This window comes from Symphalangus syndactylus, chromosome 9, assembly GCF_028878055.3.
Source record: "Symphalangus syndactylus isolate Jambi chromosome 9, NHGRI_mSymSyn1-v2.1_pri, whole genome shotgun sequence".
Classification (NCBI taxonomy): Eukaryota; Metazoa; Chordata; class Mammalia; order Primates; family Hylobatidae; genus Symphalangus; species Symphalangus syndactylus.
In genome coordinates, this window is record NC_072431.2 from 54,311,276 (window position 1) to 54,327,519 (window position 16,244).

At 49.9% G+C, this 16,244-nt stretch overlaps 1 protein-coding gene across 7 annotated transcripts in view; it reads right to left on the bottom strand.

The window, feature by feature from the left end:
- MMD2 (monocyte to macrophage differentiation associated 2) overlaps window positions 1-16,244 on the bottom strand; it is a 67,967-nt gene that overhangs the window by 22,626 nt on the left and 29,097 nt on the right. For 4 of the 7 annotated variants that reach the window (XM_055292233.2, XM_055292232.2, XM_055292231.2 and 1 more), the window contains exons 2-4: window positions 13,283-13,364; window positions 7,424-7,584; window positions 2,696-2,770 (exon numbers count right to left, since the gene is read on the bottom strand). In XM_055292233.2, coding sequence (XP_055148208.1) covers window positions 2,696-2,770; window positions 7,424-7,584; window positions 13,283-13,364 — 318 coding nt within the window. The other 3 variants (XM_063646104.1, XM_063646103.1, XM_063646102.1) reach the window with 3 other exon arrangements.

Consider the following 16,244-nt stretch of genomic DNA (forward strand, 5'->3'; position numbering starts at 1 on the left):
GGGAAAGGAGAAAGGGTGAGAATTAAGTTATACACATCTTTTTAAATTAAAAGTATTACATTTAATTTTAACTTGTCTTTAAAAGAAGAAAATGGACACTTAAAAATTTTGCTGAACTTCAAACAAATGTTTCTTCACCATAAAATTCACTCGGACTCTGAAGTTAAAATAAATTATGTAAAGCACAAGAAAACTGGATTTTCCGCCGGGCGCAGTGTCTCATGCCTGTAATCCCAGCACTTTGGGAGGCCGAGACAGGTGGATCACCTGTGGTCAGGAGTTCAAGACCAGCCTGGCCAAAATGGTGAAATCCCATCTCCACTAAAAACACAAAAATTAGTTGGGTGTGGTGGCAGAAGCCTGTAATTCCAGCTACTTGGGAGGCTCAGGCTGGAGAATTGCTTGAACCCGGGAGGCAGAGTTTGCACTGAGCCAAGATCACGCCATTGCGTTCCAGCCTGGGCGACAAGAGCAAAACTCCATCCCAGCAAAAAAAAAAAAATCCAACCACAGGCGCCCACCATCACGCCCGGCTAATTTTTCGTATTTTTAGTAGAGACGGGGTTTCACTGTGTTAGCCAGGATGGTCTCGATCTCCTGACCTTGTGATCCGCCCACCTCAGCCTCCCAAAGTTCTGGGATTATAGGTGTGAGCCACTGTGCCTGGCCAGTGGATTTTTTAAATTACATGTTTCAGTTTCTTGTTTGTTTTTTTAGAGACAGGGTCTCACTCTCCTAGGCTGGAGGGCAGTGGCACAATCATAGCTCACTGCAGCCTCGACTTCCTGGGCTCAAGCGATCCTCCTGTCTCAGCCTCCTGAGTAGCTGGGACCACAGGCACATGCCATCACAAACTAGTTTCTTTCAAAAACTCCTCATGGATATGGTATTCTTGGACTTCTTTCATGTGTGACAATGGTGCCTATTGTTTTTACGTCTGCATGACAACCCCATTTGATAGTTTATTCTGAAGTCTATTTCTGGGAAATTATTAGAAGTGTCTCCACTGTGTGTCAGCATTAAATGGTGCTGTGGCCACATTCAGAAGCCAGCTTGTTTTTTTCACTTTGCAAATAATTTATTTTTTCAGTCTCAATGCCTGAAGAATTTGTCTCTTTCTTTCATTTCCATCAGCTTCTCTCTGACTGCTCTAATTTAGACTTTATGAAAATGTCTGTATTCTCCCTGATTATGTAAAACCTTCAGTATTATTTGGTTTTCGGTTTGTTTGTTTTTGTCCCCCACAACGTGAGGGAGCTGGGGGTTTTGTTTGTGACAATACCCTCAGATACCAGCACAGGGCCTGGCACAGGGCAGTGCCCAGTTAATCACAACCAGGGGTAAAGGTAAAGAAGAGAAACTCAGGCCGGGTGCGGTGGCTCACACCTGTAATCTCAGCACTGTGGGAGGCTGAGGCAGGCAGATCACCTGAGGTCAGGAGTTTCAGACCACCCTGGCCAACATGGTGAAACCCCGTCTCTAGTAAAAATACAAAAATTAGCAGGGTGTGGTGGCACGTGCCTATAGTCCTAGCTACTCAGGGGGCTGAGGCAGGAGAATCGTTCGAACCCGGGAGGTGGAGGTTGCAGTGAGTCGAGATCACGCCCCTGCACTCCAGCCTGGGCAACAGAACAAGACTCCATCTCAAAAACATAAACAAAACAAAACAAAAAATAAAAACAAAATAAATATATACTTATAAAATGTGGCCATTGCAATGGCTCATGCCTGTACTCCCAACACTTTGGGAGGCTGAGGCAGGAGGATGTCTTGAGGCCAGGAGTTCAAGACCAGCCTGGGCTACATACTGAGACCCATCTCTACAAAAATAAAAATATTAGCCAAGCATGGTGGCTTGCACCTGCAGTCCCAGCTACTTGGGAGGCTGAGGCAGGAGGATCACTTGAGCCCAGGAGTTGGAGGCTGCAGTGAGCTATGATCACAACACTGCACTCCAGCACAAGCAACAGATCAAGATCCTGTCTCTTAAAAAAATATTAAAAATTTATAAGCTATATTAAACAAATTAAATATTAAGTAAATATAAATATAAGTATATATGTATGTATATGCATGTGTATGCATATGTCTATGTCTATTACACATATTTATATATGTGTATATATATAGACACATATGCATACATATGTACATATTAATATTTGCTTTTCCGGATGGGCACAGTGGCTCACACCTGTAATCCAAACACTTCAGGAGGCCAAGGCGGGCAGATCACTGGAGGTTAAGAGTTTGAGACCAGCCTGGCCAACATGGTGAAACCCCACCTCTACTAAAAATACAAAAATTAGCTGGGCGTGGTGGCGCACGCCTGTAATCCCAGCTACTCGGGAGGCTGAGGCAGGAGAATCGCTTGAACCGGGGAGGCAGAGGTTGCAGTGAGCCAAGACCTCGCTACTGCACTCTAGCCTGGGTGACAGAGTGAGATTCTGTCTCAGAATTCTCAGAAAAAAAAAAATGTATGTATTTGCTTTTTCTGCATAAAATAACTCAAGAAGGACACACAAGAAAGTGGGTATAAGTAGCTGCTTCCAGGAAGGAGAAAAGGGTGGCGGGAAGCTTTTCACCTAACTCCTCTGTGCCAAGTCAACATATTACCCGGCCAGATAGAAAAATAAATTCAAACGGTGAAAAGAAAGGCCGCCAAGCGTTTGCTGGGCAGCGGGACGGTACTCACCAGGGTGCGTAGGAAGCCGCTATGAAGAAATAGATGACCATCCGGTCGAACATGTGTAGACAGTGTTCCACCATCCTAGGGTGGCAGAGAAGCCGGCAGTCACAGCCCCTGCACAGCAGGGAAGGGCCAGTGCCCCCAGAGCCGTGCCCTGGGCTGATCGTGCCTGCCTACAGGTTAGCAGGGCTGGGCTCCTCTATCCAGCCAGGACCCCTTGGGCCTCAGAATCCCCATCTGTAAGTGATCAGGGCAGTGGTCTTTAAACCAGGATCCTTATCACCCTAGGGGCTGCATGGAGACACCTTGCCTCAGGGGTCCCACTGAGGGCCTTGCACCCCTACAGGTAAGGATTGGACATCCTCCTCCTTCCCACATTTTTTTTTTTTTTTAGACAAGGTCTCGCTCTGTCTCCCAGGCTGGAGTGCAGTGGCACGATCTCAGCTCACTGTAACCTCCACTTGCCGGATTCAAGCCATTTTCTTGCCTCAGACTTCCAAGTAGCTGGGATTACAGGCACCCGCCACCATGCCAGGCTAGTTTTTGTATTTTTAGTAGAGACAGGGTTTTGCCATGTTGGCCAGACTGGTCTCGTACTCCTGAACTCATGATCCACCCGCCTTGGCCTCCTAAAGTGCTGGGATTACAAGTGTGAGCCACCGCACCCAGCCATCCTCCCCTACTTTAATCAGAGCGACTGTGCATTTCTTCTTTATATACTGAGTTTTTCCAAAGATTTATAATGGGGAAAGAATTCTGTGGACAAAGGGCAAAAATGGCCAGATGGAGTGGCTCGCACCTGTAATTCCAGAGCTTTGGGAGGCTGAGGTGAGAGAATTGCTTGAGCTCAGGAGTTGGAAACCAGCCTGGGCAACATAGTGAGACCTCATCTCTACTAACAATTAGAAAGATCAGCCAGGCATAATTGTGCGTGCCTGTAGGCCTAGCTACTCCAGAGGCTGAGGCAGGAGATCTCTTGACCCTGGGAGGTTGGGACTGCAGTGAGCCATGTTTGTGCCACCACACTCCAGTCTGGGCAACAGAGCTAGATCCTGTCTCAAAAAAAAAAAAAGTGCAAAAACTACTAAATTTCGTGCCCCTCAAGACTGTCTGGGAGCTGACATTCTAATGCTAGAAGAACTTAGTGGTTCGGATCCAAGCTCTGGAGCCAGAAGGCCCGAGTTTGAATTCCAGCTCTACACTTCAGGAGTACATAACCTTGAGCAAGTTACCTATTCGCTCAGGTCTCAGCTTCCTTCTCTGTAAAATACAGAGGATGCCAGCAACCTGACACGGGGCTGTGGGGAGGATTAAATTAGCTAATACTCAGCACAGTACATAGTAAGTGCTCAATAAATTCCAGCTGTTTTGGCCAGGCGTGGTGGCTCACGCCTGTAATCCCAGCACTTTGGGAGGCCAAGGTGGGCAGATCACCTGAGGTCAGGAGTCTGAGACCAGCCTGGCTAACATGGTGAAACCCCGTTTCTACAAAAAATACAAAACATTCCCCGTCTCTACTAAAAATCCAAAAAATTAGCCAGGCATGGTGGTGGGCACCTGTAGTCCCAGCTACTTGGGAAGCTGAAGCAGGAGAATGGCGTGAACCCAGGAGGCGGAGCTTGCAGTGAGCTGAGATCATGCCACTGCACTCCAGCCTGGGCGACAGAGCAAGATTCTGTCTCAAATATATATATATATTAGCTGGGTGTGGTGGTGAGTGCCTGTAATCCCAGCTACTAGGGAGGCTGAGGCAGGAGAATTGCTTGAGCCTGGGAGGTGGAGGTTGCAGTGAGCTGAGATTGTGCCATTGCATTCCAGCTTGGGCAACAAGAGTGAAACTCTGTCTCAAAAAAAAAATAAATAATAAAAATAAATAAACACCAACCGTTTTTATGATGACCTCACCTTGTGTAGTGAGCAATAACCCTCAATACATGGGACTGGCATGGGGCCAGCCTCCACAATGGTGCCCAATGAGCCAAGCCCCTAGTATTCACACACTGGGACCCTTCCCTCCCAAAACAAATAAGGTAAACTCAGGGAATCAATAGGACATTGCAGAAATGATGGTGTGTGGTTCCTGAGGCCAGGTCATAAAAGACATTACAGCTTCTGCCTTGCTCTATTAAGTCGCTAAGTTTGGGGAAAACAAGCTCCCAAGTGGCTGTGAAGACAGCCACACTACAACCCAGCACTAGCTCACCAGCCAAGTGAGGGAGCTTAGACCCTCCAGACCCAGTCAAGCCGTCAGATGACAGCAGCCCCAGCCAGCCTCTGACTACAGGAAACACCACGGACTGGAGCCACACAGCTAAAGCTCTCAGATTCCTAACACCTTGAGGCTTTGAAAGAGAATAAGTGTTTCTTGTTATTTTAAGCCATAGTGTTCTGGAATACTTCGTTACAAAGCAATCACTGACCAGTACAAACTGTGGTCCTGTCTAGCAAAGTGCAGACCTGAACAAATTTGACTAATGACTGTATGCACAGCTCAACTGCATGTCTTCCTAGAAATTAAAGGGAGTGGCATACAGCTTTATGGGGGGCCTGGATTCCCAGAGTCAGCTTGGGTTGAATGTGGCTGCTATGCAACTTTGAGCAAATAAGGTTTCTTTTCTTTTTCTTTTCTTTTTTTTTTTTTTTTGAGACAGATTCTCACTCTATTGCCCAAGCTGGAGTGCAGTGGCACTATCTCAGCTCACTGCAACCTCCACCTACCAGGTTCAAGCGATTCTCGTGCCTCAGCACCCTGAGTAGCTGGGATTACAGGTGTGTGCCAGCCACCGTGCCTGGCTAATTTTTGTATTTTTAGTAGAGACAGAGTTTCACCATGTTGGCCAGGCTGGTTTCAAACTCTTGACCTCAAGTGATCCTCCCACCTCAGGCACCCAAAATGCTGGGATTACAGGCATGAGCCACCTTGCCCAGCCCGTAATTTTTTTTTTTTTTAATCAAAACTAGCCAGGCACAGTGGCTCACACTTGTAATCCCAGCAGTTTGGGAGGCCAAGGAGGGCAGATCGCCTGAGGCCAGGAATTCAAGACCAACCTGGGCAACACGATGAAACCCCATCACTACAAGAAATACACAAAATTAGCTAGATGCGGTGGTGCATGCCTGTAGTCCCAGCTACTCGGGAGGCTGAGATAGGAGGATCGCTTGAGCCCTGGAGGTGGAGGCTGCAGTGAACCGAGATGACATTACCACACTCCAACCTGGGTGACAGAGTGAGACCCCATCTCAAAAAAAAAAAAAAAAATCAAAACTGTAAAACTCAGGGATTCTAATGCCTACATTGCAGAATTATTGGAAAGATTAGGGAATGGCACCTGTAGCATGTCTGGAACGAAGCCCAGAGGGGAGCTGGCCCGTCATGACCACCCTGCAGCCAGCAAGGGCTTTTCTCTTGGTCCTCTCAGAAGCAAGCAAAACAAGTCAGGCGTGAAGGCTCATGCCTGAAACCCCAGCACTTTGGGAGGCTGAGGCAGGTGGATCACTTGAGCCCATGAGTTGGAGACCAGCCTGGGCAACATGGTGAAACCCCGTCTCTACAAAAAGATACGAGAATTAGCCAGGCATGATGGCACACACCTGTGGTCTCAGTTCCTCAGGAGGCTGAGGCAGAAGGATTGCTTGAGCCCTGGAGGTGGAGGCTACAGTGAGCTGAGACTGTACCACTGCACTCCAGCCTGGGCAACAGATTAAGACTCTTTCACGCCGGGCGCAGTGGCTCACGCTTGTAATCCCAGCACTTTGGGAGGCCGAGGTGGGCGGATCACGAGGTCAGGAGATCAAGACCATGGTGAAACCCCGTCTCTACTAAAAAATATAAAAATTAGCCGGGCGCGGTGGCTCACGCTTGTAATCCCAGCATTTTGGGAGGCCAAGGCAGGCGGATCACGAGGTCAGGAGATTGAGACCACGGTGAAACCCTGTCTCTACTAAAAATACAAAAAAATTAGCCGGGCGTGGTGGCGGGTGCCTGTAGTCCCAGCTACTCGGAGAGGCTGAGGCAAGAGAATGGCGTGAACCCGGGAGGCGGAGCTTGCAGTGAGCCGAGATTGCGCCACTGCACTCCAGCCTGGGCGACAGAGCGAGACTCCGTCTCAAAAAAAAAAAAAAAAAAAGACTCTTTCTCAAACAAACAAAAAACAAGTTGGCCAGGCACAGTGGCTCACACCTGTAATCCCAACACTTTGGGAGGCCGAGGTGGGTGGACCATCTGAGGTCAGGAGTACGAGACCAGCCTGGCCAACATGGCGAAACCCCATCTCTACCAAAAAAAAACCCCCCCCCAAAAAACAAAACAAAACAAAACAAAAATTAGCTGGGCGTGTTGTAGTAGTCCCAGCTACTCAGGAGGCTGAGGCAGGAGAACTGCTTGAACTCAGGAGGCGGAGGTTGCAATGAGCTGAGATGGCGCCACTGCACTCGTGCCTGGGCTATAGAGTGAGACTCTATCTCAAAAAAAACCAAAAAACAACAACAAAAAGTGAGCAAACCAGGCTCCCACGGGCAAGGTGGTGTGCCCCGAAGAGATTCAATCGCAGCCTGTGTAAGGCAGGGCTTGTGCCTCCTGCAAAGCCAGCCTGTGGGTCGCCCAGCCCAGCCCCTCCCAGCTCAGTGGAGAATGTCACCAGGCAGACCGGATGTCCTGGTTCACCCCACGGGCCGCCATGGGTCCCCCTGCCCCGACCCCCTACCCGGCATGGGTCCCCTCTGGGCGGGAGGCACCTGAGGTGGCTCTTCTTCCAGGAGATGGTGTGAAACACGGTGGACACCACGAAGAGGCCGCAGAGGCCGAGGCCGTAGATCCAGGCGGAGATGGTCTCCCAGTCATCGTCCGAGAGGAAGTAGAGGTTGGAGCTGCCCAGGATGCTGGGGATGATCCAGAACTGGAGGGGCAGGGACGGCAGGGACGGGTGCAGCAGCTGGGTGGCTCAGAGCACACCTCCTGCCCCTTCCCCGGATGAGCTGCCCAACGTGGCAGCACTCTGCTCTTGAAATGTGGTCAGTGCCACTGAAGAGCGGAATCATTTTATTTTACTTTAAGGGATTCAAGTGTAAATTTCCCTTCTTCCTTCCTTCCTTCCTTCCTTCCTTCCTTCCTTCCTTCCTTCCCTCCTTTCCCTTTCCTTCTTTCCTTCCATCCTTCCTTCCTTCCTCCCTTCTTCCTTTCCTTTCCCTTTTCCCCTTTCCTCTTTTCTTTCCTTTTTTTCTTTTCTCTTTTCCTTTCCTCTTTCTTTCTTCCCCTTCCCTCCTCCCTCTCTCCTCCCTCCCTCCCTCCCTCCCTCCCTCCCTCCCTTCCTTCCTTCCTTCCTTCCTTCCTTCCTTCCTTCCTTGTCTTGTCCCCCAGGCTGGAGTGCAGTGGTGCAATCGCAGTTCACTACAGCCTCGACTTCCTGGGCTCAAGTGATCCTCCCACCTTGGCCTCACAAGTAGCTGGGACTACAGGCGCACACCACCACGACTGGCCAATTTTTACATTTTTTTATAGAGATGGGGTCTGGCTGTAATGCCCAGGCTGGTCTTGAACTCCTGACCTCAGGCGATCCTCCCACCTTGACCTGCAAAGGACTGGGATTATAGGCGTGAGCCACCATGCCCAGCCTCAGGTGTCAATTTCAACAGCCATGTGGGGCCAGTGGCTGCCAACCTGGACAGTGCAGGTCTAGATCTTTGATTCAATTCTCAAAGGGGTCCATGTATGAAATGGTCAAAGACCACGTCCCAGGGAGTGGCCGTCCCCATCACACCCCAGCCCCTCTCTGGGCTACCACACAGAAAAGTATGATGTGCCACATGTCACACATCATCATCACTGATGTCCTGACCTCATCTGCTTGGACTGCCCTGAAGGAAGAGCCCAGCCCTGAGCAGCACAGGCGCCCAGGTACCATTCAGCTTGTAAACGAGTTTAAATAGTGGATGGCGGCCGGGAGCGGTGGCTCACGCCTGCAATCCCAGCACTTTGGGAGGCTGAGGTGGGCGGATCACGAGGTCAGGAGTTCGAGACCAGCCTGGCCAATATGGTGAAACCCCGTCTGTACTGAAAAATACAAAAAATTAGCCAGGCATGGTGGTGCGCGCCTGTAATACCAGCTACTCAGGAGGCTGAGGCAGGAGAATCACTTGAACTCAGGAGGTGGAGATTGCAGTGAGCTCAGATTGCGCCACTGCACTCCAGCCTGGTGACAGAGCAAGACTCCATCTCAAAAAAATTTTTTTTTAAAATAGTGGATGGTCCACCATGATTCACTGTAGAGAATGTAATCTCCAAATCCTCTGCCCTTATAGGTGCATGGCCTGGCCCTTCCCAGCCCCTCTACTGTACTTTTCCCTACTTTCCCTCCTGCTCTGCCCCAAGTCACCACGCCTTGGCCTTCCTGGCCTTCGTCCAGTTGTCCCAACACTTTCCTGCCTCGGGGCCTCTGCACGTGCTGTTCCCTTGTCCTCAACATGCTGCTCCCTTCACTCTCTGGGAGGCTGGCTCCTACTCATCCTTCAGGAGCTGGTTAATATCACTCTGGCAGGAGCACCTGCTCTGTCCTTTGACTGACACATGCCTCTCCTGTTGTCTGTAGTACCTGTTGCCCTCTCTCCCTGGCAGCCCCCACATCTTATATGATAGACTTACTTAATCATTATTTCCCCCACACAACACGAGCTGCACAGGGTCACCAGTGCACGGTGGGCACCTAACAAATATATACCAAAGTCAGGCAGTGAGGCAGGCAGGAAGGAAGAAATGCTGGAAGAACCCTTTTGGGAAGAGGTGGGCAAGTCAGGGCCGGGCGCAGTGGCTCACACCTGTAATGCCAGCACTTTGGGAGGCCAAGGCGGGCAGATCACTTGAGGTCAGGAGTTCGAGACCAGCCTAGCCAACATGACAAAACCCCACCTCTACTTAAGAAAAAAAAAAAAGAAATTAGCCAGGCATGGTGGTAGGCGCCTGTATCCCTGCTAGTCAGGAGGCTGAGGCAGGAGAATCGCTTGAACCCAGGAGGCGGAGGCTGCAGTGAGCCACGATTGCGCCACTGCACTCCAGCTTGGGTGACAGAGAGAGACTCCATCTCAAAAAAAATAAATAATTTTAAACATTTTTTTAAAAAAGTAGGCAGGTGGTAGGCTGGGCGCGGTGGCTCACGCCTGTAATCCCAGCACTTTGGGAGGCCGAGGCAGGCGGATCACGAGGTCAGGAGATCGAGACCATCCTGGCTAACATGGTGAAACCCCGTCTCTACTAAAAATACATAAATTAGCTAGGCATGGTGGCATGCGCCTGTAATTCCAGCTACTTGGGAGGCTGAGGCAGGAGAATCACTTCAACCCATGAGGCGGAGGTTGCAGAGAGCCAAGATCACGCCACCATACTCCAGCCTGGGTGACAGAGCGAGATTCCATCTCAGAAAAAAAAAAAAAAAAAAATCACTTTCGTTAATCTTACTACATCACCTTAAAAAAATAAACAGCAACTGGCCAGGTGCAGTGGCTCATGCCTGTAATCCCAGCACTTTGGGAGGCCAAAGCGGGTGGATCACTTGAGGCCAGGAGTTTGAGACCAGTCTGGCCAACAGGGCAAAACCTCATCTCTACTAAAAATACAAAAATTAGCCAGGCATGGTGGCGCATGCCTGTAGCCCCAGCAAGACTCCATCTCAAAAAAAACAAACAGCAACTATCTCATGCTGCTTCATAATTTGGGGACATCCTTCTCATTAGGCTGTAGACTCTGATTATGTTTTGTGCTATTTTAAAATATTTTATTTTTTTTTTTTAGAGATGGAATCTCTCTGTTGCCCAGGCTGGAGTGCAGTGGTACAATCATAGCTCACTGCAGCCTCGACCTCCTGGGCTCACATGATCCTCTTGCCTTGGCCTCCTGAGTAGCTGGGACCACAGACACATGCCACTGTGCCTGGCTCCTAGTTTGTGCTATTTTGCGATCACCTACCATGCCTAGTATTCATTCAGTTGCTCACTCACTCATTCTTTCATTCCACAAACCTGTGAGCACAGGACATGTCCTCAGGAATGAAATGATACATGCCCATCACCCTGCCCTCACCCTGTGCTCATAGGTGCTAACTGAGGGTGCATCCAATAAATGAATGAGTTAACAGCAGGGGCCTGGTACCTGTGACTCAATCACCAACTTCCTGGAGCCTGCTGGACTATGAATATGCCTTGTGTTTATAGCATCAGTGGCCAGAGGAGATCGTAAACAGGTTTTTGTCCCCAGCCTCATAGCTTCTCCCAGGTATGATGGCAGGAACAATTCAGCACTTCTTTTTTTTTTTTTTTTTGAAAACGAGTCTCGCTCATTCTGTTCTGCACTCAACTGGAGTAAAGTGGCACAATCTTGGCTCACTGCAGCCTCTGCTTCCTGGATTCAAGAGATTCTCCTGCCTCAGCCTCCTCAGTAGCTGGGATTACAGGCGCACACCATCACACCTGGCTAATTTTTGTATTTTTAGTAGAGATGGGGTTTCACCATGTCGGCCAGGCTGGTCTCGAACTCCCAACCTCAAGTGATCCGCCCGCCTCAGCCTCCCAAAGTGCTGGGATTACAGGCATGAGCCACTGTGCCCAGCCAATTCAGCACGTCTTTCCTCAAGAGTATGCTGGAAAAGAAACACACTTGTCAATGTGCCCACATTGTGCCAACATGGTGCCTTTAGCAACACTCACGGCCACCGTTGGGAGTGGCTCTTACGATGCCCATTCTACAGATAAGGAAACTGAGGCTCAGGGCCACTAAATGATGGAGCTGGGATTCAAAGGCAGGTCTTCTCTTCCTAGAGTTTTACTTTTCAGGGTGCAGTATAGACCTGTGTCGATGAGTTAGCTTGCGGCTTTGGGCAGATTCTCTCACCCAAGCCTCAGTTTCCTCCCTTGCAAAAGAGGGAGTCATGTGTTCATTCTCAAATATTTTCCGAGCCCCTACTATGCACACAGCATGGGGCTTCAGAGGTGAGCCAGTGAGAACCAGTCTCTGCTCAGCAGAGCACCTGCTCAAAAGGGACTGACTGAGAAAATATGAACTTAGAACCCAGTGTGGGCCAGTGCGGTGGCTCGCGCCTGTAATCCCAGCACTATGGGAGGCCGAGGTGGGTGGATCATGAGGTCAGGAGATCGAGACCATCCTGGCTAACACGGGTGAAACCCCGTCTCTACTAAAAATACAAAAAATTAGCCGGGCTTGGTGGCGGGCGCCTGTGGCCCCAGCTACTCGGGAGGCTGAGGCAGGAGAATGGTGTGAACCTGGGAGGCGGAGCTTGCAGTGAGCCGAGATCGCACCACTGCACTTCAGCCTGGGTGACAGAGCAAGACTCCATCTCAAAAAAACAAAACAAAACAAAACAAAACAAAACAAAACAAAACAAAACCTAGTGTGGTCCAGGCACACACTAAGTTCAAATCAGCACCAGCCACTCCTTTCTAATACACCGGTGGCCCACGGTTAAAGGCCTGGGCTCAGGCCAAACACACAATAGACCCCGGGGTCTAACAGGTCAGGGCGAGGGGTTTGAGAATTAATTCACCTCCACACACGCTATCTGGGCACCTCCCTGTGCCAGGTGTGCTGAGATGTCCCGAGATATCAAAGAATCCAGCAGGGATTCTGTTTGAACTCACATCTGCATTGCCAGGGCCTGGAGCACTGCCTGGTGCCTTGAGGGTACCCAGGAACTGTTTGCTGAATGAAGGCGCGATGGACAGCTAGCATGGTGCTGGGCTGTGAGGGCTACAATGGCTGGGGAGGCAGGCACCAGCTCAGAGCTTCCCAGCATCTGGGCAGAGGGGAACGCTTTGTTGGGGAACATTTCAGCAAGGCTTGTGACTGATGGAAAGGGTTTCATAGGCAGGGCTGGAGTGGAGACGAGAACTATTCCAGGTAACAGGAACAGCACGTGCAAAGGCATGGAGTCATGTCTTCTATTTAGCAAACAGTGAGGGATTCAAGTGCTTGAGCCTGATTGCAAGGCATGGTGGCGGGAGGTGCGTGGACAGACAACCTAGGAGCTTGCTAGAGTGACACGATGCCGTACTAGGTACTAGGGAGACATTGAAGGTTCTTTTTTGTTTGTTTTTGAGACAGGGTCTTGCTCTGTCACCCAGGCTGGAGTGCAATGGCACGATCTCGGCTCACTGCAACTTCTGATTCCTGGGTTCAAGCGATTCCCCTGTCTCAGCCTCCCAAGTAGCTGGGGTTACAGGTGCCTGCCACCACGCCCAGCGAATTTTTGTATTTTTAGTAGAGATGGGGTTTCACCATGTTGGCCAGGCTGGTCTCAAACTCCTGACCTCAGGTGATCTGCCCGCCTCAGCCTTCCAAAGTGCTGGGATTACAGTTGTGAGCCACCATGACTGGCCCCATCAAAGGTTCTTAGAGCAAGAGAGAGACATGGCCAGCACTGCAGTCCAATTTACCCCAGTGGCCTTCCCTCGAAACGCACTCGCTCTTCTGAGGGCCACAGAAGACCCGAGGAACAGGCCACTTAGGACATACGTGAAGGAGGTGCCTTCCCCCACCCCCCTTCCCCAGAAGTGTCCCCATCTCAGCCCTGAGCCCCCCAAAAGCCAACTCACAGCATGGGTGGCACAGTTGGCCGCATGTTCATACTCTGTGGGCTGGTACCTCTTGTGGGCAGGGACTCGGTGGTTCATGAACCTGGAAGAAGAGGAAGAATTCCAGAGAGAGAATTCCAGGAAGCTCCGCTGGGGAAGAGGTGCCATCCGAATTCCCAGGAAGCCTGAAGACCTCACTTCCTACTGGTAGGAAAAGAAGAGCACTCCCCTTCTCCCTTTTCCATCTCCGCCTCTCTCTCTCCTCTTCCCTCCCCTCCCTCAGTCTTTCTGATCATTAAATCGTTTTGGATTATCCAATATTTTGTGCCTAATCCCCAATGCGGTGGTTGTTACAAAATTTTACTAAATGCTAGATATGGCATTCTCTTCATTTACCTTTTTTCTTTTTGAGACGGAGTCTCGCTCTGTCGACAGACTGGAGTGTAGTGGTGTGATCTCAGCTCACTGCAACCTCTGCCTCCCAAGTTCAAGCAATTCTCTTGCCTCAGCCTCCTGAGTAGCTGGGCGTGTGCCACCACGCCAGGCTAATTCTTGTATTTTTAGTAGAAATAGGGTTTCACCATGTTGGCCAAGCTGGTCTCGAAATCCTGACCTCAGGTGATCCACCCGCCTCAGCCTCCCAAAGTGCTGGGATTACAGGCGTGAGCCACCATGCCCTGCCTTTTTTATTTTTTATTTTTTCCACAGGGTCTCATTCTGTCACTCAGGCTAGAGTGCAGTGGTGCAATCATGGCTCACTGCTGCCTCCACCTCCTGGGCTCAAGAGATCCTCCCGCCTCAGCCTCCTGAGATGCTGGGACTAGAGGCACCATCTACCATGCCCTGCTAAATTTTTTTGTATTTTTTACAGAGATAGGGTTTCATCACGTTGCCTAGGCTGATCCCGACCTCCTGGGCTCAAGCGATCCTCCCACCTCAGCTTCCCAAAGTGCTGGGATTACAGGTGTGAGCCACCGCACCTGGCCAAGCAACTGGTAGTTTTCATGGCTGTATCGTATTCCACTGGGTGAACAGACCACAAGTGACTTCTCCAACCCACTGCAGGGGGACACTCCTGTTTGGGGATATTATGGATAACTCAGCCCATGAATATTTTTGTGCATATTTTTTGGTGAACACGTGCACTTATTTCTGCTGGGCTCAGGTGAAATTGCTACATGACTTTATCTTAAAAATAAACGTTCCTGGCCAGGTGCAGTGGCTCACGCCCATAATCCCAGCACTTTAGGAGGCCGAGGCAGGCAGATCGAGACCAGCCTGGCCAACATGGTGAAACTCCATCTCTACTAAAAATACAAAAATTAGCTGGGAGTGGTGGCATGTGCCTGTAATCCCAGATACTTGGGAGGCTGAGGCAGAAGAATGGTTTGAGGGAGGTGGAGGTTGCAGTGAGCCGAGATCGTACCATTGCACTCCAACCTGGGCAACAGAGTGAGACTCCATTTAAAAAAAAACAAACGTTAGCCAGGCGTGGTGCCACAGGCCTATAATCGCAGCTACTTGGGAGGCTGAGGCAGGAGAATCACTTGAACCCAGGAGGCAGAAGTTGCAGTGAGCCGAGATTGTGCCACTGCACTCCAGCCTGGGTGACAAAGAGAGACTCAAAAAACAAAAGAGATTCTCAAAAAAACAAAACAAAACAAACAAAACAAAAATTCCCGAAGTTTTGGTGTCTTTTTAGAATCTTCAAAGCGTTATCACCTCTGTTTAATCCTCACCGGAGCGCCATGTGGAGCTATTGGCCATTTTACAGATGGAGAAGCTACAGGGCAGGGAGGTGAGGGAAAGAGATCACCGGGTGGGAAGGGACACAACCCAGCCCTAGTTGACTCCGACATCTGGTTCTGCCTTGATGCAAGTCTGTGCTGGGGGACTTAGGCTGGGAAGACAGACAAGGGTTGCCTGGGCAGGGAAGAGGCATCCAAGAGCTGGGGGTAAGGTCTGCACACACTTGGCTGTCGGACCAGCAGCCGGGACCACAGCAGCAAGTATGTCTTCAGCCCACACAGGCTCGGAATCAGCTCAGCTGGACGTTGCCAAGCAGCCACCCAATGGGGTTAAACTCCACTAAACACACCAAAAACTTTCCCCCCAGGTCCGATGGTTACTTTGTAGACTGCCCCCCAAACAAATGAGTGTATGGTTCAGAACAAATCACTCCATGCAGCATATATGGGTCACTAAGCATTTATTGGGCACTTTCTGTATGCCAGTGTCATACCAGTAGTTCATGGAGCATTTATTTATTCCGCATTTCCTGTGTGCTGGCTCCATGCTCGTAAAGACCCTGGAACATTCGTTGAGCACCTTCTGTGTGCTGGCTCCATGCTAAGTAGTTCATTGAGCACTTATTAAGCATCTTTTGTGTGCTGGCTCCATACTAAATACAGCTCATGCAGCATTTGTTAAGCACCTCCTGTATGCTGGATCCAGGTTAAGTACAGTTATGGAGCATTCATTGAGCACCTTCAGTATGCTGGCCTCATGCTAAGTACAGCTCATGGAGCACTTATTAGGCATCTTCTGTGTGCTGACTCCATGCTAAGTATAGTTCATGAAGCATTCATTGAGCACCTTCTGTGTGCCGGCTCCATGATAAGTGCAGCTCATGGAGCATTTATTAGGCACCTTCTGTGTGCTGGCTCCATGCTAAGTACAGTTAATGAAGCATTTATTAAGCACCTTCTGTGTGCTCGATCCATGCTAAGTACAGCTCATGGAGCATTTTTTAAGCACCTTTGATGTGTTGGCTCCATGCTAAGTATAGTTCATGAAGCATTTATTAAGCACCTTTTGTGTGCTGGCTCCATGCTAACTGCAGCTCATGGAGCATTTATTAAGCACCTTCTGTGTGCTGGCTTCATGCTAGTACAGACCTGGGGCATTGATTGAGCACCTTCTGTGTGCTAGCTGTATGCTAGCATAGTTCAGGGCTCATTTATGGAGCATATTGTGTATGCTG